Consider the following 23,035-nt stretch of genomic DNA (forward strand, 5'->3'; position numbering starts at 1 on the left):
GCCCAGGTCAAAGTGAAGGCAGCAGATGGCAAGGCCTTTTTCAAGGATTTTTTACATTGACAAGCATGCTGATGAAAAACGTTGTACCATACCTAACAACACCATTTTCCTTCCAAATATTGATTCCAATACCTGTATGAATACTGGCATTAGCAAGTACCCCTTAGATATTTGTGTGACATGTTATTATTACTTTTAACAGCTGTTGGCTATAATACAGAGTCACAATCTGTACTTGTGTAGGCTACTGTTTTGGTAACCTTGTAACCCCTTGGTTATTGTCTGATGGGGATATTGCCTCAGGAAGCTGCCTCGATACTGGCCAACTCCCAAGTCTAGTCATACCATTATTTGGAGCAAAACTTGGTATCAAGCATTAGTAGGGAATTGAGTCAGAGAAAGGTTACCTAAGCCTTTTTATTGTAATCTGCTGATGTTGAAAGTGACATTTACATCCATTATCAGAGTCAGAATTTGAAAAAAAACGGATCACCAGGTTTCTGAGATGTAATCACGACCACCTGGTTTTGATGAGACCAGCCTCTGATGTGGATGTATTTATTTACACGGCTGCAGTTTTGTAAAAAACGACACCTCTGAGCATAGAAAATGAATTACACTTAGTTCTGCCACTATTATAAATGGACTAATTATCCCAGAAAACTGGAGCAGTGCCCAGCAGCCCAACACTTCCCATCAACAATGTTGTGCAGCTTTTGTTCTGCGTTGAAGCCTTCATTACGCGTCACTGTGGCTTTTGTTCAGCTCTGTGCCTTTTCTCTAATCAGCGAATGATGAGGATGACCTTTTTTAGTCCCTGTCTGATGTTCGAAGAGCTCAGGGAGATGAGGTTACAGGAGGATGTTGCCACAGAGACGATGTCATTCACATTTACAAATGCATGTTTTAAAAGGCATAATCCTTCAGTGGAAGCTTTTACACCCTTATAATCCACCTTTGATTTCCCAGTACCTACCAGGAATTCTGTTTTTCTGCACCAATTTTTCCTGACTCTGTTATTTTGTCTATTTTAAACTCAGACGGTAATAAAAAATAAAAAAAATGCTTTGGCTCCAGACAGAAGGGGAAGATGAGGTAACTTGTTGCATTTAATGCAGGTAGCTAGCTTTTACATACAAGGGAGAATTGTTTTCTCTGAGAAAAGGAGCGATACTAGAGCCCGCTTTGTTAACCTGTTTCCTGTAACTGTTTGATGATGTGTATGTGTCTTTCTACCTCTGTCGATACATAAAAGTGTTACTCTTTTCAATTTTCCTGCAGAAATGTATTAATGTGGTCAAATTTAGTGGAACTAGAAACTAGGTTTTGCCATTTTACACTTTCCACAACAATATGATATTTGCCCTCCCTTGAAATCACATTACGAAGATATCTGAGCTTTTGAAGTTTCTTGCTTGTTGCAGTTTAATACTCGGGGAGCAGAACAGCTTAAGAAAAGCAACATTTTTTAGCTTTATATAAAGTGTTTCCTTTTGTGAAGGATTTATGTACACAACAAGAAGTTTCATTTTTCTTCCCAACCATATCCATGGCTACTTTGTTTGAAAGGGTCTGTTATCCTTCATCTATTTTTTCAAGATTACTTTTTTTTTGGCTTTTTGCTTTTAGCAGCTGAAGCATGACAGGATATGTGGAGAAGAGAGAGCCTGGGGTGACATAGTCGAATACCAGGGTCCAGTGCAATGAAGACTGTACTCTTTGTACATGGGGCACCAACTGAGCTAAAACAGCTCCCCTATTACCTTTGCATTGTCCATAATTATATACAGTCAGTGATCAACAGTCTCAGGCACTTCATTTAGACACAGTAAAGACATCCCCTTGCTCACCTCACGTTAATTCAAGATGTTGTAGTTTGATGTGCAAAAGAAAAGGAAAATTGCATCACGCTTCTTTGAAATGATATCAGCATCCTAAAAGATTTTAGTACTTAGTAATGTAATTCAGTTTGAAGCACCATAAACCACTGAGCTTAAAGCATAAGAGAATAAAAGTGGAGGGCAGAGCTGGCAGTGAAATCTTCTTTAGCTGTTTGTTGAAAAAAAACCTTTTTTAACATTTAGCTATATTTCTACATTTAAAGTAAGGTTCTAAGTCCTCTTGCCTTTTGATCCACTTTGATTTACTAAATACCTGGATGACTGAGAACATAACATACACCGACAACATTAGACTTTGGAATATCAGTAATGAATCTCCATAAATATTGGTATTCCTTAATGAGAACGCAACGCAAACTTTGCTTGAAGAAAGTATTCATGAAGTCGTGACAGTAGCGTTAAACTTTGCTAATTTAACCATCATCACTAATGAGGATGCCCTTAACCTACGTAAAGCACAGGGAAATTAATAGCTGACAGGATCTCTGCTCGTCTCATCACTCTGGTTAATGCGAGAGCGGTGCACTGTCACTGTATCATGATGGAGCGTACAGTAAGGTTAGCTTGACTGCTGCTACTATTCTTCAAAGGTTTTGAGGAAGTCTTTTGAACTATGCGATTCTTCCTTTTCTGGCTGGTAATGATAGTAAAACAGCCTTTTTTCTCTCTTTTTTAAAAAAAAAAAGTCCTCATTCATTAACAAGGACATCTGCTCATTTTCTTTTCTTTATTTGAGAATAATCAGTAAACTACACACTGAGAATGACCTAATTGCAGTGTGAGCGTTTTTGCTTCAGAGATAAGCTAAATTTGGCAGAAATGGAGGATGTGTGTTTATATTTTCATTGGATTGGAACGGTTGTTGGAACTTGCACAGATGTTGCGCACATCTGGACTCACTGAATCCCTCTGAGCGCAAAACAGTAGGTCTGTAGGTTGAGAAAGAGTCAAAGCTTTGCAAAAAAGAAAAAAAAAAAAAAAAAAAAAAGCCCTCAAGGAGGATTTCGCTCCAGAGTGTGTTCAGCGAAACAGGATTACGAAGAAGTTTCGGGGTAGCAGAAATATTTTACTCATGTTGCTGCTCAGTCAGACAGATAAAGAAAACCAAAAAAAATCTACTCAGGGAAACAGAGCGGGTAACAGCAAGGTTCAATGTGTTGAAGGAGAGAGGCAAAAAGGGCAAAGCATGCAGGGAAAAAGATACAGGCGGGGAAGGGACAAGAGGGCCGGAATGCTTTGAAAGAGTTTTGCTGTGATCTAGATTTTTATGGTGAGAGATAATGAGGGATTGATGAGAGTATTGTAGAACAGCTGCTCAAATAAGTGAGGTGTGGCGGTCAGGTGATGACAGCATGCAGGGGAATGAGTGAGAAGTACAATTTACAAGCAGCGACAGCACGACAGCTTTCGAGAGTAATTCTTCCTCACGCAGGCGTCATTGGCGTCACACCCGGTGTTTCCATGGCAATGACAAACATGTGTCTGTCATGGCGGCTCTGTCATCGTGTAACTACAACGATAAAATTCAGAATTTCTCTGGCTTTAAAACTGTTGCAAATAATAAAATAATTATTTTAATATGTTAGTGTCAAATTCTACATATTGCACTTTTAATCCAATGGTTGTTGGATGGAAGTCAGTGGTAATGCATGGCTTTAGATTCTGTTTATGTTTCATTCATGACATCTAATTAAAGTGTGAAATCAAGACGTGGTCATGTAGAGACTGTTCGTCATGTGTGGGATCATATTTCATATCACCCTCCAGCTGAAGTTATTCATAGACCGTGCATAGAGCAGGCGCTCCATGTGGGTGTCGAGCACACACGTGGCGTTATCTTCATCCTTGCTCCATTTGTTCTGTCAGCCTCTTTGCTCGACTGGAGCTACAACATGGGACGAGTGTGGAGCGTCACCATGGTTACGTTAGTGTTATCAGAGGGTCACGCAGGAGCCCTCCCTGATTCAAGGTAGTCTTTTAATGAACTGTAATTTTTTTTGCTACTCAAGTGATTGAGGTTTCATTTCCTGTAAACGTGACGTGGCCGTGAGTCCCCTGCAGACATTTCAGCTGCTTTGTCAAGGAACACAATCATCCTTCAGTGCGTCCTCCCCTGTGCTTTTTACACTCCTGTGATCAGTCACACAGCTCATTTGATGTCCCACTTTTGGAGAGCTCTGGGTATTGAAGTGCACTCATGGGAGGTTTTTTTCCCCTGCTTTAATCTGCGTGGTTCATTTTGAGTTTCAGGGTCAATCTGAAGACATAAACAACACGGGAGGTAATGTTTTTCCAGCGCCACATTATGTGCGAGAAATCATCCCGCAGCCATGTGCCAGTTTCATCCATTTTCATGGAATCTTACCTTGATTTGTTTACACATTTTCACACAACCCTATCTCCTCTGCGGATGGGAAACGGCGTGACAACGAGGCAGAACATCTTTTCAGACATATTTGCTGTGTGAGATGAGATATCGCTGAAAGTAGTAAAGGGAGAATTTGCAGAGCAGTAAAGAGCCAACAGAGGTTTCATTACCTCTGAGCCTATTTGAACTATTCGATTACCATTTATTATACAACTTATTTTACTATGGTCACGTGCAGTTAACATTGTCTCTAGATCATGTACATGTATCTTTTCTGATTTACTAAGTTATTCTCCAAACTCTTATATAACTCTCTCATATAGCAGTTTATCCTGTCCGTCACAAGCACTCTAGTGAATTTGTCTGAAATGAGCTATATAAATAAAGTTTGATTGATTGATTAGTTTGTGACTTTAAAATATGACCGTCTAGGTACAACATTTTTAGTCTTTGTCTTGTTTTAAAATTATACAGTTCAGGTTTATGATGGAGTTGCATCGGACTACACAATCTGTTAAAGAGACCAAGACATTCAGTGTTGAACGCATTGTAGTTTGAAGTGTTAGTACCAGTAGTATTGTTAGTGAGGGCACTGGCTTTATGCAGAGAAGAAACAGGTTAGCAAAAGTGGCAGTGCACATCGGTCTGTACTCAATCTGAAGACAATTAAGTTTAACATTTATCTCTGTAAATGGACAAATGAACAAGTCAGGCTGTGATTGATGACGAACAGTTGGGTGGGAAATGATCTCTGCCTGTTTATCCTTGATGGCTAATTTGAAAAATTACAACAAGGGAAAACAACTCTGAGCTAGGACCTACTGTACAGCTTCATATTTTGATGCTTCGAGCCAATGGCCAAACTGCCATGTTTGACGGATTTGGACTTTAAATTAGAGCCTGAACGATTAATCAGCTAGCCAGATTTATTCACCAGTCAAATAACATTTCATTTGAGTATCATTGTTTCACATTAGCAGTTCTCTTTCACCAGCAGAGGGCACTATATGGATCACAACAAGCAATTGATTAACCATCTTTTCATAATTATTTATCTTTCCAAAAAAGAGCAACACAATAAATGCGCACGTCTCGCTATCTCTACAGATCGAAGAAAGACCTGAGAGAGATATCAGCAAACAAAGTGATATCAGGTTATTTTACCTCCCTAATATTGATATTGGTATCATCATATTGGTTGGCCCTGCTTTAAATAGACCAGCTCTTACATTGGGATAAACTAATATGGTACATGACATGTATTAATAGGATTTCTGTTCAACAGTTTTTGTGACAGCTGCCTGTGAGGGTTACATTGAAACATTAAAATCAATCTGCAGCGTTGCTGTTTGATGCAACGATTGAGAAATTTAAAATCACCAAGTTGAAGTGAAGTAAAAAAGATAATGTGAGGAAATGGACAGCAATCTTTTTCTCATCAGTGTGATGAAAGGACCACTAAAAAAGTCTGCAAGATCAATCTTTGAAGTTAAGATACGAATGCCAAGTCAAAGTCATTGATGTGGGTGAAGAAACTGGTGTTCATGTGAAGTTGTATGAAGTTAGGGAGTGAGAGGGATTTTTCGTTTCCTAGATACCTTTGACCTCAGCTTAATGAGACAGAAATGCTCATAAACCACAAAGACAGATGAGTGAGATGACCTTGCTGCTTGGAAGCGGACCAGCTCATTACAAGCTATTAAAGAGCAAGTGTTTGTAATGTTTAGCTAAATAAGGTCAAACGTGGTTTGTTTACCCAGAATTTATCATTAAAACTAAACTTGTCCCATTTTCACACAAAAAAAATCCTCAAACGTCACTGCGAAAATTTTCTGTCAGCAGACTTTCTACTGAAAAAAAGCAGTCCTTCTAATGAGTGTTGACAGAAGGTCTGTGAATCATACAGAGTAACTGGGGCGCTGTCGTGGGGAGGAGGGAAATTGCTGTTATTTTTTGTGTGTCACATTTTGATTATATAGAAGTCTTAATATTTTTTGGCCTCATTTTTTGTGTGTGAAGTGGAGGTGGCTTACCTAAAGCAGGCGAATTAATGTAAAGTGGACTTGATTGTTGATGCAGGGAAAAAGGTCAGTAGCAAATGAGGAATAAAAAAAAAAAATGTCTTAAGAATACACAAGTGAGCAGAGAGTCCAAAATAGGCAGCGAGGGGTCGAGAAGGGCAAACAGAAACAAAAACAATTGCTTCAACTTATTGTTTAGTTCATCTCTAAAAGATGATAATTGACTGCAAGCACAAAAAAATGTGCCATAATGAGCCATGGCATTGATAATCAACATTGTGTTCTTTTTATTCGCGTAAACCTGGGACCATCTTTACATGAGACTAGTGTTTGATTAATGGCTGATTAGCACGATCCTGATGACTCGCCCCATTGTCAGCTCCCATCTGCCACTACAACTCTCACCGGACTCGTTCTCACGGGTCATAACTGGTCTCGATGGGAACTGAATGTGCAATTTGGAGCGGATCGATAAAATCCTCAGTGCTTTATTAGAGCGTGCTTGAAATAGAAGCAGGCATTGGATTTCTGTGACGCATGCATGTAGCATAAAGGTGAAATACAATAAAGGGTAAGATCTTAGTGTGTTTCACGTTTCCTTTTTAAAGCCTTGCAAAGTATTCACACAGGCAGCGCCGGAGATTACCTCTTTTCATGTCTCCCACAGGTCTACAAACAGTAAAAGCTTGCCTGCCTCCCTGCCGTCTGCTTTATTGAGTGCTCTGTATTCCCAGAATTCTTTTTCAGTGTGTGTGTGTGTGTGTGTGTTCTTCGTCTGCACGTAGTTTGTGCTTATTACTTTGTATTGCTGTGGTCCAGCCTGCCAGTAAAATGACTGTGGAAGAAGTGATTGGTCATTTTGTGTGGTTGTTCTGATGCCTCTTGATTGCGATGATTGTGGACATGAAGCCTTTCAGGTCAACTATACTTAGAGCTGCAACCACCACTCATCATCTCATTAATTTGCCAGTGCTTCATGCACAGGATCAAGCCTGCATTGTTCTGCTTTTTGGCTTGATTAGTGACCCACACCATTGTTTGTCTAAGTTGATTGCTTATAGAATACTGTCCTGTTGTTTGTCTTGTATTTCTGCAAACATGTGATGCAGAGGCTTTGTGGCTGTTGCAGAACAGAAGCACAGGAATGTACACAATATGCGTGTGTGTGTGTGTGTGTGTGTGTGTGTGTGTGTGTGTGTGTGTGTGTGTGTGTGTGTGTGTGTTTGTGTGTGTGTGTGTGTGTGTGTGTGTGTGTGTGTGCGTGCCAGATCTATATTGATCAACTCATGCTCAATAAATGTGCCTGGCTCGAGCTAGTGGACAGACAGTCCATCAAAACAAACACTATCACTGTGATGTGCAGTGATATGAATCTAATCCAGCAACTAAACTGAAAGACAAATAAAGTATGGCTACTTGGTTTTCCATGTGTAAAGCAATGCACAAACAATAAACAACCACATAATCTAAGAATGGAGCTTCAATTAAATATATTGCCAACATAGGATACTGAAAACAGGAACATAGATGGATGTAGCCTCTTGATTTTTTGTTAAAGTGAAGTTAATTTGGAAGTGCAGTGGATTTGTATCATTTTCAACAGCCACCAGGGGGCGACTACGCCGTTGAGTGTAAAGAAGTCTATGTAAAAATTACCCTAATTCTCAGCTGATTTAATAACCCCTCAAAACATATTTCCATGAGTTAAGGGTTTCAATCACTAGTTTTGAGTCATGACAGCCTGATGTTCAAATTTTTCGAGAGAGATTACTTCATGAGTATTCTTTGGGCATTGCTACCAAGATATTGACATTTAACTACTAAGGCACTCTGGGTACACACGCGGCAATTCATATTCACTTTGACATCCATATAGTATTGTCTCTTCTGGCTTTAAAAAAAAAAGATGGTGATGGGGATATCAAGGCTTCCAAACAGCAGGACAGAAAACCATGAATGATGTTATCGTTGATACAGCCACCTCTTTTATAATGTCTCTGGTTGGAGCTGGCTTCTCTGCCCTGAAAGATGTTTTACAGTGCTAAAACCAAACTACTGTAAAGCTGCACCACCTGTTCTTCCTATGTGTGATCACATGTCTCTGAACACATAGGCTGAATAAAACATGTTATTGACCCAGTAGTCCAAGTCGAGCGATTGAGTACCAAAACTTCCCTCTGCTTCCATTATCTGTATTTGGCCTGCCAGCTTTGGAGGGCAAGAAATTAATCAGCTGAACTCATTCAGCTCAGGCTAATTATAGGCGGAGCGCTCAGTAGACCCCAGAGTCACAGCTCCGAAACTTGAGGCTTTTTGGTTTTATTGTAAATGCTTTGTAATGCCTGCCGGTGCCTCCTCTTACGTGACGTTTGAACAAATCAGTGCTTGACTTATTCGCTCTCCTTTTTATTCTTATGCAAAAGCCGGGGCAAAGTAAACGATCCGTGGATGGGACCGCCATTCTATCTTTCTTGCCCCGGCTGGCCTTGACTAAGTCTATTTCCATTATCCCACCCATTGATTTGCTCCAGTGCCTTCCTCGTAGCGGTGCTGTTAATGAAATTGAGCGCGGCATTTTTTCCCGACACTGTCCTCTTGGCATGAGTACTCTCACACCCGTTTTCTCCTTCCCTCTCTCTGCCAGATGTTGCCAGGGCTATCGAACTGCTGGAGAAGCTGCAGGAGTCGGGTGACGTGCCAGGTCACAAGCTCCAGTCTCTGAAGAAGGTGCTTCAGAGCGAGTTCTGCACAGCTATCAGAGAGGTGAGTCAATGTCAAGGACATGAACAGCTGGTCTGTCAACAACAACAACAACAACAACAACAACAACATGACTCATGTCATATACTTTCTTTTTATGCCAAACAAACCAAGAAAGCAAGAATACTTTACATCAATTCAGGGCTGTGATGCCAGTCATATGCAAAGTCTCAGCTGTCCACCTCTTCCTGTGGCAGTAGCCATGGTTAATGTCTTCATTCAAACTGTCTTAATGCTTTACTACCTGGATGTAAACTAGCACAGTGAAAGGATAGCATCTCATAGATCCAGTACAATTTAAAAAGGATAGGCTATATAGTATTAGTACATATATGCTCTATCATATCTGATGGGCTAATGCCACATACTTTTCAGAGACTTGATAAAGGCATTTTTTTTTTTTCAGACTCGTGTCCCTGAGAAAAAAAACTCTATAAAGAAAACTCAATATCATTAAAGCATCGCCTCAAGCAAAAGCTTTAGTTTTTGGAAAGAAGTCAAGACAAAGTCAAATGCTGTGACATGTTAGCGTACTTTTTTTTGTTCAAAATAGACCAAGAATCGACTCAAAAAGCTTCTCATGACAGCACATTTAAGCTATCATGTACTGTTGTAGCAGAGCCCTATTTAAGTATCATTGAATATTGTAGCATTAAGTAGTGACTTTACTGCCAACTTTGTGATTAGCTTGTGACACCTTTATTTTGTAGGTAAAATACGTTTTTTGGTCTCGTTTGTGACGTGTGGGCGCTACTGGTGCTTTAAATTGCACAAAGAAATAAACTGCATTAAGGTTTTGCTGTAAAAAACCGTGTTGTGGCTGTACCTTTAAGCCACTGCTGTTTTACATCAATCAAACACGACTGCAACATAATGAAAATGTCAGATTATTGCTCTTCCTTATCGCTGCTCAAACTGAACACCAAGAATGAGCGGCACAATGAATATTTGACTAAATGAAAAATTCACACAGAACACAAAACGCCGGGCAGAACATCACACACTTGATCAACGTGACGGCCTAATAACGCTGCTTACACTGAATTTTTAATCTAAACAAATCGGTGCAAAAAAAAATTGGTTTTAATCTCATTTGAACAGCTTGGCTAAACTGTGAATTTGAAACACGATTTCGTGTTTTCCTCCTTTGTTAAAAATGCTTTTCATAACCACGAAAAAAAAACTGCCACCCACTGATCCTTCGTCTTCACACCATTTATCAAGCGGCCGGCATGCCAGGCAAACAAGAGCAGTCACTCTACATGACACCACAACACAGGCTGATAACCACCCAGCTTGTGTATTTAGTGTCCTGTCGGTTGTGATATATCCCACTGAAGCATTACTCAGCAGCGTGTATTTGTTAAGCAAACAGCAGTTTGAAGAGCAGACAAACAAATGACAGATGCTCAATGGACCCTGTGTTTAACGACAAATAAAGTGACATGTAAATTGTCCAGGAATTAAAGGCAGACAATCAGCAGCCTTTATTATAAGGGAGAATCTCTACATTTCCAGAGAGTTGCTTTCGAAATTAAGGGAGACGTTAAATACAATTTCACTGCTTCACAAAGCTTCACAAACGGTTAAAAGTCAATTTCAGTCTCATCCTGGATGAATCTCTTTTCTGGACAACTATCATCAAAGAGGAACACGAGAAACCCAAAAACAAGTGCTGGCGTCGTGTTTTTTCAAGACCCTAGATGTAATGACACTGTGTCGTAGTTTCTGTAAAGGTAGAGCCTGTAGAAGTGCCACTAGAAGCACACATTCACTAAAGGGTAAGTGTGTAAATTCACTGCTATTACCTAAACTGCAAGCTACCTGAGAATATTACATTTTGTTGTAAAAGTGAAGCAGATGATTTAGCACACTAGCAACAAGCTAACGGCTGGTTGTGGCACCTGCCTGCCCAACAGAAAAGCAGGCCCAGCCAACACAAGGTCGGGCTTTATCTGCTCTGCCCTTTCACCTCAATATGATCACATCTTCTCTTCTTTGCCTTTACATCCATGTCTGTTATATTCACCACTTTGAATCACGTCCAATCAATCATTAAATTGTATCCACTTTGGATGCTCATATAAATCTTATTTCTTTTGGATAAGTCTACATTGTAATTTTTTTTTGGGGGGGGGGGGAAGTCATTGACCCTTTCTAAGAGCTGGTATTCAAAGTGAAGCATTTCTTCACTCCAGTGTTGTACTCAAAATGATGAGCCACTCTTTTGCAGATTGTAATTTCAAACTTGATATGGCAAAACAGGACGCTTTTGTCTTCCTGTGACAAGTGTCAATTTCTTTAACAATAGTATTTTTCAGTATATTTTAAATATGAAACCAATTAGGAGAAAAACAGAGCGTCACGTAAACTCCCCTGACATCGTGTAGAAAGACAGAAAGGAAGAAAGCCTGATTCTGCTCCTTTTACAGCGTCCAGCTCTGCTCTGGCATCTCCTGACACCAACTGCACAGTCTGGCAACCGGCTGGCTTATCTCAGTGCCAGCCGCTGGAGTGCAAGGACAATGATTTTCAAAAACCTCTTTAAAAAAGGGGGCCGCCACAGCGGCACCAGATGCCTAAAGATGCAGACCACTTCTCCCACAAGGAGCAGGCTAAACATGTTGCCAACCAAATCCATCAGCAACAAGGTTTGGTATATGATTACAGGTATGTGGGAGCTAGTGATAGAACAGCTTCTTAGCCAGCTGAAGATTACATTTTAAGTGCAGGCTGAGGCAAACTAAAGATAATTATTATACAGAGTGCTAAAGAAGTTCTCATTGAGGAATGTCACTGTTCTCAACAGCTGTGTCCCCGGATGCTCTGTTCGGATCTGAAACAATTAGAGGAAATTCAGCATGGAGGGGGATCTTAGTGGGAAAACAGCAGTTAGCCTGGATTTAATGGCCCTGATTTGCAAGAGTAGTACTGAATGTGTTTATTATAAGAAAGAGCATCTCAGGGATCATTAACCACATGGTGTCGTTTTTTTTAGCAACAAATAGACTTTAACATCACCATAAACTAAAGTTTTGTCCATTTACTTAAGTGTACAGGTATCCTTAAATAATGTGTAACCCATTTATCAATCCAAAATATGTTTTAAAAAATTGGTTTCCTATTTTGCAGATGGCTTTTGATACCCGTTCCGTTGTCTTAGCAACACCTTCGAAATGACTTGACATATTGCTGGTAATGATTACAATGCATCTTCAGAGGCATAGAAAAACAGCAATTCTTTTTTTAGTGCAGACAAGCTGTATTCCTTATTCCTTTATTTTCTCTTTTCGCCCCCTTGACATAACAAAAACATCATATTCATGTTAAACCTGATCAACTTCTCATTCCTGTGTCATCATCCATCCAACCATCAATCCAACCAACCATCTATCCAACCATCATCCATCCAACCATCTATCCAACCATCATCCATCCACTGCCATCTAACTACTCGTGTTTTTAAAGGCAATAAAACTGTGACATTTTGATAATGGGGATGACTTTTCTATCGATTCCAGTCTTTTGTTATATTTCCTCCACACATGTGATAATGAAGCTTACCAGTCTTGTAAGTCAATGCAGAGCCTGCTGATATCACCAGACTTATTTAATGCAGAGTCAAAACCCTACCTCTGTATCCTGATTCTGGACGTCAATAGATTTTACAGAACATGAATCAGGCTTGTTAGAGATGACAGGCCGCATGGACGACAGGGAAGAGCAAAATCAGCAAATGAATGAGAGTATTTGATGAGCTGGTTTTCTTTCCCTGCCGCATTTATCAATGACAGAGGTTTCTGTGTGTTAGTCCCTCTGCATCAGCCTAAATGAGTTAGGGTCAATCAGCCTTGCAAATGGGAAAGGAAGGACACAAGACGAAGTTACTGGAGGAGCTAACCAGCTGGAAATGATGGAGAGCAGGAATTCAAAGTATATTGGGTTAGAGAGTCCCACTCGACCAACACTGGAAGTGTGAAAAAAGCAGGCCGGAGCCATGGCATCTTTCATCACCGTCAGCATTGAGGTTGATTTTCCACTTCAGCAGAGATTTTCAATCAGCATAATTGACTGTGTTCTTTTTATGAATGGAGGGCTGAGGATTTAATGTTGACTCAATTTTGATGCTGCTGCCTCCCACATCACATTAAGCCAAAGGATGAAAGGTACATTAAGTCAGTGCGTGCAAGTTCAATATTTTCCCTCTGTGGCATGGTTTGCATCGCCCAGAGGGGAGTTATATTGTTAAGTCCTGTACTGGTTCTTATCAACATCACAGTCTAAAACCTCTCTTTTGACCTCACTTTTATCCACCCCCTCCCTCCTCTTCGTCCCTGTGACTCAGAAAAGGAGGCAGGAAGCCATGGTTACTAACAGCGTTGCAACGTCAGTACGCCCTGCAGGCATCTCCTACTATTCTCTGGCTTTGTGGCCTCCTGTGTGTAGGTGTCTACTCCAGTATCCTCCAAGGATTAGTGTGTTTGTCTTCAAATATCACCAAAATGCCTCATGATTTGGTCAAGTTGTATGAACCAGATCAATGCCCCTACAGAGTAGTTCGACAAAAAAAGGACAATAAGTGTGAATATGGTGGACTTTTCCCAATAGGCTTCATCCCCAGGTCGATTCTACCTTTCTCCCCTGCTGGTCTACATTCACATTTGTAACATAGTTCTTTGCCAAAGTACAGTTGTGTATGTACACAGTTTGACAGTACAGTAGGTAGCAGTATGCACAATTGGTTTGCAAATCCACCAAAAAACAAAGGATAAGAAGCAGCCATGGCAACCACTCGTGATCTGAGTCCATCCTGCTAAAAACGGTGGATTTATTGTCTATTTCTGAGATGCCAGCAACAAACCTCTTCCTACTTTCTTTAACAAGAGTCACAACCTAGTTTCCTGCTATTTTTAAATATGCTATGGTACTGTCAGGGTGCATAAAAAAAAAAAGAAACAAAAATCAAAAACTCCATCTTATTAATGAGGAAAGAGTGCAAAAAAGTAATTTGCAAGTCTGACTGGCTGCTTCCCCTGTGCTCAATTACGCCTTCAACTGCAAAATAAGTTTTAAAATCCATCAACGAAGCAACCAGGGAGTGAACTTAGAACACTCTTTGTCAAGTCACCATATCAAATATTACATCAAAAGTGCAGCTCTGTATGTAAAACACTGTTAGAAGAGGCCATTACTAAACATTTACCTGATACAGACAAATGTTTGAAAGCATAAAAGCTATTTCTTTAACAGTTAGATACAGCAGGTAATTACACAGATTTCTTTTTTTTTAGAAGTGCTGAGAATAAGTGACAGTTGCAGGTTGAATAAATGGGTGTAATTAGGAGTTGGGGTAGAGTACAAAAAAAAGTAAAGGTGACGGACAGGAAGTAGGCAGGCAGTGACAAGCCAAACCTTTCATGTCGTTTGAAGCCGTGCACAGCCTCGAAAAGAGCAAAGGTGGAAGTAGTCTTCAGGAACGATGTCATTTGGGAGTTGAGAATGTGTGTTTGGATTGCAGGCTTCTTTTCTCCGAATGCATCTGCGATATGAATCTGTGCTGCAGTTTGAAATGAGAAGCTGCACTCTCACAAACCACTCTTTTTCTGTCTTTCTTTGAGATTTAGGAGCAAACAAGGCAGCAGAACTTCATGGATATTTTTTTTCACCAGTTCTCTGAGATCCCTACATACAAACATCTGTCGGATTCTACCCTATAAGAATACATCCTTCTGATTATTTTGGTAGAAACGACAGGCCTTTGTTATGTTGTTCTGTGGTACGTCAAAGATACCAGACTTGTTTGCTCCCAGGCAAGCTGCCATGCTTTGATGAGAGACATCATCTAGAGAGCGTAAACAGATTATTAAAATTCATTTCAGAGCCATGGCATCGGATATGTCATAGACAATAGTAGAGTTCAGTTTGCACAAAGAAATTACAGAGTATATCATTACGCTGATTAAAAAGTGATTTCTTGTTCTGCTTTAAATACTTCGAGGCTGTTGATGTGGCATTAATTCAAATGAATGTGTTAGTACTTGGAAAACTTGTCTATGTTGTTTCTCATTGCAGGAGTTTCGCCAGCACAGCAACAATACCTCCTCTGAGACGTGTTCAATCATCCCAAACATCTGTTATTTGTTTCTTAGTCTCTGTCCTCCTTTCATGGTCAAACTCAAATCCTAAAGCTACACTGTACAGACTGCCTCAGTAGAGATGAAGTGAATTAGCTATATTCAAATGCGCCCCAGCAACGGGAACTGGGATGCAAAGTCAGAAACAAAGCCCACACAAACGATAAAAAAAAAATAAAAAAAAAAGACAAGCAACCGAAATGTGCTGACAATAACACAACATTACGCTGAAGGGGTGGCTGCTTTGTGGTCACCACAAACAGAGGCTGTATTTCTCTACGCAGACGGCCCGGGTTCAAATCCGACCTGTGGCTCCGTTCCCGCATGTCATTCCACACACTTTCGATTTCTTACCATCCACTGTTCTATCTAAAATAAAGGCATAAAAAGCCCAAAATGAACAAACTCTCACAAAATACGCTACAGAGAAATACAAATACCACAAATACCTCCAGGCCTATAGGGGGAGCACTAGGTTTTAGTGAATTTCGGTAGTAGATATAATGGATGCAATCTTAAAACATAGTTATGGCCAAGGTGTTCACAGCTTGTAGATGCGACCAGAGTCGGCTATAGATCTGATGTACTTCAGAAGTGGTATCTGCTTATCAGAAAACTTTACTCCACCAGCTGTGATCCAGTTTCATCAAAATCAGTGAATACTGCTCGAGGGTTGTATGTTAGTTGTGTGAAATCGTCATCGGGGCCTAATCTCCTAATTTTATTTGCACCACTGTAGCAAGTTTGCCTTTCTTATCCACCTGAAAAGCGGGGTTACCCTTGTAATGCAGTACACCAGCCCCAAAAACTCATTCTGCTTCTTATTCTCTCTTTTACCCTTTGAACAAGCTCAGTTGTAAGATGTCTTTTAAAGACAGAAAGGTCAGCGGTCTGTATGGATTCTATCTGAATCAGCAAATAGGCCGGGAAGCTTTTTTTTTTTTTTTCCACCCAACTGCTGTAATTGTGCATACAGTAACCCATATCTTGGCACCAAATCCGACCCAGCAGCAATGTTTAACATCCTGTCCTAGAGACATTCTCTGCTGTATACAAAGTCAGCACCAGCTTCCATTTCTTTTCTTTTTTTTAAAGAAAAGAAATGCATGGTGCTGCACACATAAAGAGCACTCTTAGGTTTCATTATATTATGATTTACACAAATCTGATCTTCAAAGCTGTTACTATTGCACCCTAAAACCTCTTAAATACACTAACTGAAATTTTCTCTCTTCTTGCCTGAGAGCTTTCTTGCTCATTTCTCTGATTTGTCACATTTCAAAGGGGATTTCAGATGTGACAAAGCCATGAAGCAGGCAACATAATGAGATCTTCAGATTGTTTACATGGGTTTATATTTTAGCAGACCTTTTTAAGAGCAGCACTTCACGGCTGTACAGTTTTCTACCAAGAATACAAAACCTCTGGGCCTGACTTCCAGGTGTTTCCAGCCTCTTGTTGCTGTAATGGAGCGCCGTCATTTGACTATGAAAATGAACAGTTTGAGCCGGGGATTTCGTTTTCCAACCATGTGAATCATCATTATAACACCTGTCTCTCTCCATTTCTCACAGGTGTACCAGTACATGCACGAAACAATTACGGTGAATGGCTGTCCAGAGTACCAGGCGAGGGCCACAGCCAAGGTGAGAACTTCTTTGGGGAGCTGAATCTGAGCTCTGCAGCACTCATTATTAGCAATAAAAACTCTGAAGTGATGAACTATCTGTTGATCACATTACAAAGAGATACAATTCTCATCGTCTCTTCTGCTCACAGCTGAACAATATTAGCGAAGTCCAGTCTACAATGCTAATGGCCCACATTAAGACTGTATGACCGTAATTAAGCTATGCCATGTAAGAGAGCCAATTCTGTAGTCATGGCAACGAATTCCAAAATCACATGCAAATGTATTTCATAGTAGTATTTAAGCACAGTTTCATTGTTGCTCTTTCAGATTAGCCGTTGAGACTGGGAGGAATTGCTCCTGGATTAAAAATGAGATATTCAAATGTCTATGTGTTTGTCCTCTGGGTGTTCCTGAGACATTACTCTGAGATAAGATATACTATAAATGGATTTAAGAGATTATATTTATGATTGATCTGCAACCACCCTCCGTCTAATTCATGTAAACATCCAGAATGTGCATTTAAATACGAAGACACAAACGGGCAGAACAGGTAACCCTAATCCAAATTCAGACAGTCCAAGGAGGCTTTTTCCTCCACGAAAAAACGCAAACCATTTGTTAATTTTTGCCTTCGGAAAAGCAGTCGGCAAATGGCATAACACACTTAAAATGTAATTTATTTTCCACTAACAGTTTCAACTCTTATCCCTATTTTAACAATCTTGAGTCACTAAATGTCTTCTCCTTTTAGCAGAAAATCTTTTGATATTGCACAAAATGTTCTTTCTCAATCATCCGATTAGCAGCCTGAAGATTAAACACACATTTTGTTTGCTCGTATCAACACTGATGCCATTTTATGTTTCTCTTACACAACCTGGCTGATAAATGACTTCTGTAAAACAATATGATGATAGAGGCATATTTGTTTTGACAGATTTGCTGGATAAGATTGATTTCTTCATTTTGTTCCCTTAAGTCTTCAGTATGCATTCAAACCAAGATAACTAATCTCGATTTTTCCTTTGCGGCCTTTCATATTTACCCAAGATTCATTGCTCACGTCAGAGCTTTTTAATATGACAGCTCATATCTTTTCATTGATTTTTTTTTAATATGAGATGTCAATCATTGAAAAAGCCCTTTCTTTGCTTCTTCCGTTTATCTTTTTTTTTTTGTGGATGACAGTTTAGAAAACACAACACGTTGGGGACAAAACTACAAAGGACACATTTTCAGGTGCTGCTCGAATGCAATACAATATAATAATCTAATTTTCGTATACAAAAGAGATGGGCTTGATCTGCTCACTTTAGAAGGAATTGTAATCAGCACATCGCCTGCCAGAGACACAGGCTTTTATGGAAGAAAACAAAGAGGGCAGGCTTGTCTGATTTCATGCGGAGGATGAGGATGATGAGATGCGGGTAGAACAAAAGAGATGAGAGCATCTCTCCGTCCTTCAGAGGTTCAGTGTCCAGCTGGGTCCACTCCTCTTCAGTGGGCATCACAGGGAGTAGGTGGAGGATGGGAATTGAAAAAGATGAGGGAAAAAATACCCAGAAGGAAGAGCATCATCGTGTGGGTATGAAGAGATATTGTACTTGGCTTCAAATGCAGAGTGCTGCTTTTGTTAGCTTATCTACAGTAACTAACGACGTTGCATTTTGAGCACGACAGTAAATTCCAAATGCCCAGAAGGTCCAAGGAATATTTCTATCTATCCATGCTAGCACCTCTTAAGCTAACACATTAATCCATGTCTCTTTTTAGTCTATGTTAGCTCATTTGTCTGTTTGCAAACACTTTAAACTTGAATTAAAAAAAATCTGTTTCTATGTGGCTCAAAAAGATTTAATATGTCCTCGAGTCATATTTCTGACTTTGCACCGAGCCAGGTAAGCTACTTCCTCGTTTTTTCAAGCTAAATTAGGCTAATTCCTAAACAGAATAAACTTTATTGGCCAGTTATGTTTAACACACAAGGAATATAACTTCGATAGACTGTGCTCTCTCTGTACAATGTAAACATTAAATAAGAACAATCAACTGAAAATATAAACAAGTAATTAAAGATTGATATGTACAAGACGAGCTGTACAAGATAATTGCCTCGAGCCTCCATATGTGACGCATCGATATAAAAGACCCGTCATTCCCTTTCTGAGAAAAGCAAATATGTTGATCTCCGTCTGTATAAAGCTATTCCCTGTGTATACAAGGATGTCCAAAATAAGTAAATTTGCTGTCAAACGCAGCTGCAATTTCTTTCACCGCTGCTTTTGGAATATCCTGTCATTTGTCAAGTGGGCACCATCATCTGACATTAAAGAAAACGTATCATCTTTTGAGTAGAGCAGAGTCATTTCTCCCTACAAAGAAACCATGACAGTTCTGCTGGAGGGTATAAAAAAAGTGTCCTTTTTTCTGAAGCCCGAAGCATCTACGTAGACATGATTTAAGCAGCTTTAAAACTTCTTCCTTCCTTTTTTTTTTTTTGTAACTCTTTGCCCAAAACTTTTAAGAAGTTACTGCTTCCAAATATGAATTAAAATTGCATATCCCCCGTGCAATTAAGCACACAGCTAATGGCCTGAGCTGGCTTAGCTGAGGGGACACTCAAAACTAGGAGAAGTGGATGTTTTAATAACTTTCCCAACTCCCTCTGGAGATCACAGCTCAACTAGGCCACAGTGCTGATTGCATCCAATCAGCATCATATAGTCTTAATGGAAAAAAAGATGCATACTGCTGCAGTGGTATTGGAAAAGAAGTCTATAAGCTGCTGTGGCAATGCTGATGAAATGTGTGAAAATGCCAACTCTTCTGTTCCCATTACTCTCGGGTGTATTAGTAGTGATATGGCAAATCTTCTGACTGTTTAGATTTGAGTTTCACCTGCACAATGTAATTCCTTTGATTGCTATGTTAATTAAATCAATCTAGATTCTAATTCCTGGCTCAAAGCCCTCATTACTGTTTTTAATGGAGACTATGCGCTGTGGAGAAAATAATGGCAGCCGATGATCGAGCGACTCCAGATGCATAAAGTTGTGGTTTCAGAATCAGTATCCTATAGCAAGCTTTTCATTTAAAATGCCTCCAGTGTGGCCGGCCATCTGCCAGAAGATTTCTTTGTTCGCAGAAAGCGAGATAAAGTTGTGAAGGTCGATGTGCCGTGAGGCCCGGGAGGTGCCGGCATGCATGCTGAGGAGCTGCCTTTTAATTTCACAATGGGACAGGAGAGGGAGGAGGGGAAGGAAGGAAGGAAGGAAGAAAGGGAGAAAGACAGAGATAGAAAAGAGAAGAAGGGGGTGAGGGAGTTGGCATAACACAATAACCTGAGTAAAACAGGCAGCGGGGGACAAAAGGAGAATGAGAGAAACCTTTTGAGCAGAAATAAAATGTGGTTATGAAGATGAACATGAATATGTAAAAGAGAGCAGAGATGCGGATGCTGCTTGGAGGGAGCGTCAAAGACCTCAAGGTGCTAAGCTGCTTGCATGCTGCTGGGGAATTTGGATATATATCCGCTCCTGACAGAACATCCCTTCCTCTACTTTTTCTTTCTACCTCACACACTATAGCTTTAGATGATGCAGACTTGACAGGAGGGCACCTGTGGCAACGCATCTGTGAATCAGTGGGCACGGGTTGTCTCACTCTCTGTTCGTCTGCCATTAGCTATCCCAGGCTCGGCTAACAAGCTCCACGGTGCTTTGTTCTCATGGTACAAGGCGCAAGGAGCTTGGCTGGGGCTTCAAAGAAAACCCCACAGACAGCAGGCAACATCAACCAGCTGGTGGAGTTACTGAGGTTGAAAGTTGTCTGGCTGCTCCTCCACCGTGAACTTGGACGTGTTAATCCTCGAGCGCGGAAAGCCAGAGAGTTTTCTCATGTGGAGTCCTAATCCACAGCCCTGACTAAATCCAAAACTCTTTGTAATTGATGTCCACCTTCAGTACGTGTAAACATTTTGAGTTCACTGGCTCGCATAAAAAAAAATCTGAGAAGACATTTCTCTCCTGGTCAGTTTCTGTGTTCTGATTATGAAAACAAAAACGTTTGCATTCATTTCAGGTACACTAACTACAGTAATAACAGTATCTGTCCCAGTATGTGTCCTCCCTGGATGTCTTTTCGACCCTCATGGGAGAAAGCCTACAGGTGAATTCTGGTGTTGCAGACGTGAAAAAAGCATTTCTAATATGGCGAGTTCCATCATTGGGCTTCATAATGTCTCGTCATTAAGCAGTAGACGATGTCACTGACAGCACGTCCGTGTTTGATAAAAACCAATGGATAAAGCTCATCTTTTCCGTCACACTCATTTTCAAGCTGTTCCCTGTAAAAGAACTTCCAAAGCACGTTTGCAAATGGTTTGAAATCCTGGGACAGAAGGCAAAAAGCTCCATAAATAAAACCCAGACCAAGAACATTGAAATACGCGTGACGCCAAGCTTTTGCATTTCCCCCACCTGTGTGTATCTTGTGTCTTTGCAGGAAATGCAACTGCCGACTGATTCGTGAGCAAACATACTCCACTTGATTAGCCCATTGTTTGTGAGAGGCAACGGGAACGTCTAAGTACTTGGATGTATTTACTGCTCAGCTCCCTCACGGTCATTTAAAACATGGGCTCTATTCTCCAACAGACCTGGCGTCACAGAGGACTTTTGTTCAAGAAACTTAAAAAAAAACGTTTTATATATTGTCAGGTTTGCTTTTCACAGAAATCCTTTGAGGGATGATAGCCCTGCTCTAAAGTAGGACTGCATTTCACATGAAACCTGCTGTCTCAAGTTACATATAAGATTCTCTTTTTTATGATTTTATGCTTCTTTGCCAATCAGAATTTTTCTTTTAAGCATGCCGTTCATTCTTGTCCTTCCTTAGAGATCAACTTGAACTTGCACCCTTCATTAACTATGTTCTCAACCAATTTTACCCAGTGAGACACAATATAAATAGCACAAAATAAATATAGTTGTAAGTCTTGGCATATTTGATATAAAGGCAGTTTTTTTTTGTTAATCAATTCCCAATCTTGTCTTTTTTTTCCCCTTTAGGCTACGGTTGCAGCCTTCGCAGCTAGCGAAGGTCACTCCCACCCACGGGTTGTGGAGCTTCCCAAGACGGAGGAAGGGCTTGGCTTCAACGTGATGGGCGGAAAGGAGCAGAACTCACCCATCTACATCTCTCGCATCATCCCCGGAGGAGTGGCTGAGAGGCACGGAGGCTTAAAGCGAGGGGATCAGCTCCTGTCTGTCAACGGCGTGGTAGGTCCGCCCAGGTCTATCCGTTATTGGATAGGGAAGCTGTAGAAAAGAGAGAGAGAGAGGGAGACTGCTGTTTGGAGGGGGAAGGTGCTTGATTCAAAAATTGAATGCGATCTTAATTGAAATATTTCCACAGAGCGGCGCTGAGCTTGATTTGTAGGTTGATTATCAGTGAACAATCAAGAGAGCGATTGAGATCAGAGGGGCCTCCAAATGTCTTGAGAAAGGAGTGAAATCATTTCTCCAACAGCTCATTTGCTCATAATATCACTGGATATTAAAAATGGATGAGTTGCTATTTTTAACAATATATTCAAGTCAGCGTCTTTTAAAATTCAAGTCTCTCCCCGTTCTCAAAACCCCTGCAGAGTGTTGAAGGCGAGCACCACGAGAAAGCGGTGGAGCTTCTGAAAGCGGCCAAGGACAGCGTGAAGCTGGTGGTTCGCTACACCCCCAAAGTGCTGGAAGAGATGGAGGCACGCTTCGAGAAGCTCCGCACGGCCCGGCGGCGCCAGCAGCAGCAGCTCCTCATGCAGCAGCAGCAGCAGCAGAACCTGTCCTCTCAGCAGAACCACATGTCGTAGGTGAGGCGCTTCATTGCTTTAAGGGTGAGGGGGGGGGGGGGGGACGCCAGGAGAACCAGGTAAAACACCACCAAAGAGGAGGATGATTCAATGAATGGAAAGCCAGTGTCATAACAGAGGACTTGTTCATCCTTAACCACATTTACTGCCTCCAGTTTTCACAAACTGCCCACAATTTTATTTTTATTTTTTAAAACAAGAAAATTTGAAGTCACTCGCATAACTTGAAATGTTTCATCTTTTGCTAAGAGTTAGATGAGATCGATACCATTGTCTCTGTCAGGACTGCGGTGGAATAAACCAAGGAGGAGGACCCAATTGCGGAAAACACAAAAATATTTATTAAACAAAA

The 23,035-nt window shown here is 40.6% G+C and overlaps 2 protein-coding genes across 3 annotated transcripts in view; one reads left to right on the plus strand and one right to left on the minus strand.

Moving 5' to 3' along the window:
• acss3 (acyl-CoA synthetase short chain family member 3) overlaps nt 1-23,035 on the minus strand; it is a 126,165-nt gene that overhangs the window by 100,198 nt on the left and 2,932 nt on the right. The window contains exon 2 of the mRNA XM_079335544.1: nt 22,008-22,138. The gene's annotated coding sequence lies outside the window, so the exon portion shown is untranslated. The remainder of the gene's footprint in view (nt 1-22,007; nt 22,139-23,035) is intronic.
• Nucleotides 1-23,035, plus strand: part of lin7a (lin-7 homolog A (C. elegans)) — a 31,149-nt gene that overhangs the window by 3,641 nt on the left and 4,473 nt on the right. The window contains exons 2-5 of one of the 2 annotated variants that reach the window (XM_079335547.1): nt 8,935-9,053; nt 16,759-16,830; nt 21,890-22,099; nt 22,468-22,683. In XM_079335547.1, the coding sequence (XP_079191673.1) occupies nt 8,935-9,053; nt 16,759-16,830; nt 21,890-22,099; nt 22,468-22,683 (617 nt within the window). The remainder of the gene's footprint in view (nt 1-8,934; nt 9,054-16,758; nt 16,831-21,889; nt 22,100-22,467; nt 22,684-23,035) is intronic. The other variant, XM_079335546.1, reaches the window with a different exon arrangement.

The sequence above is a fragment of the Symphodus melops genome (genome assembly GCF_947650265.1).
Source record: "Symphodus melops genome assembly, chromosome: 22".
Lineage (NCBI taxonomy): Eukaryota > Metazoa > Chordata > Actinopteri > Labriformes > Labridae > Symphodus > Symphodus melops.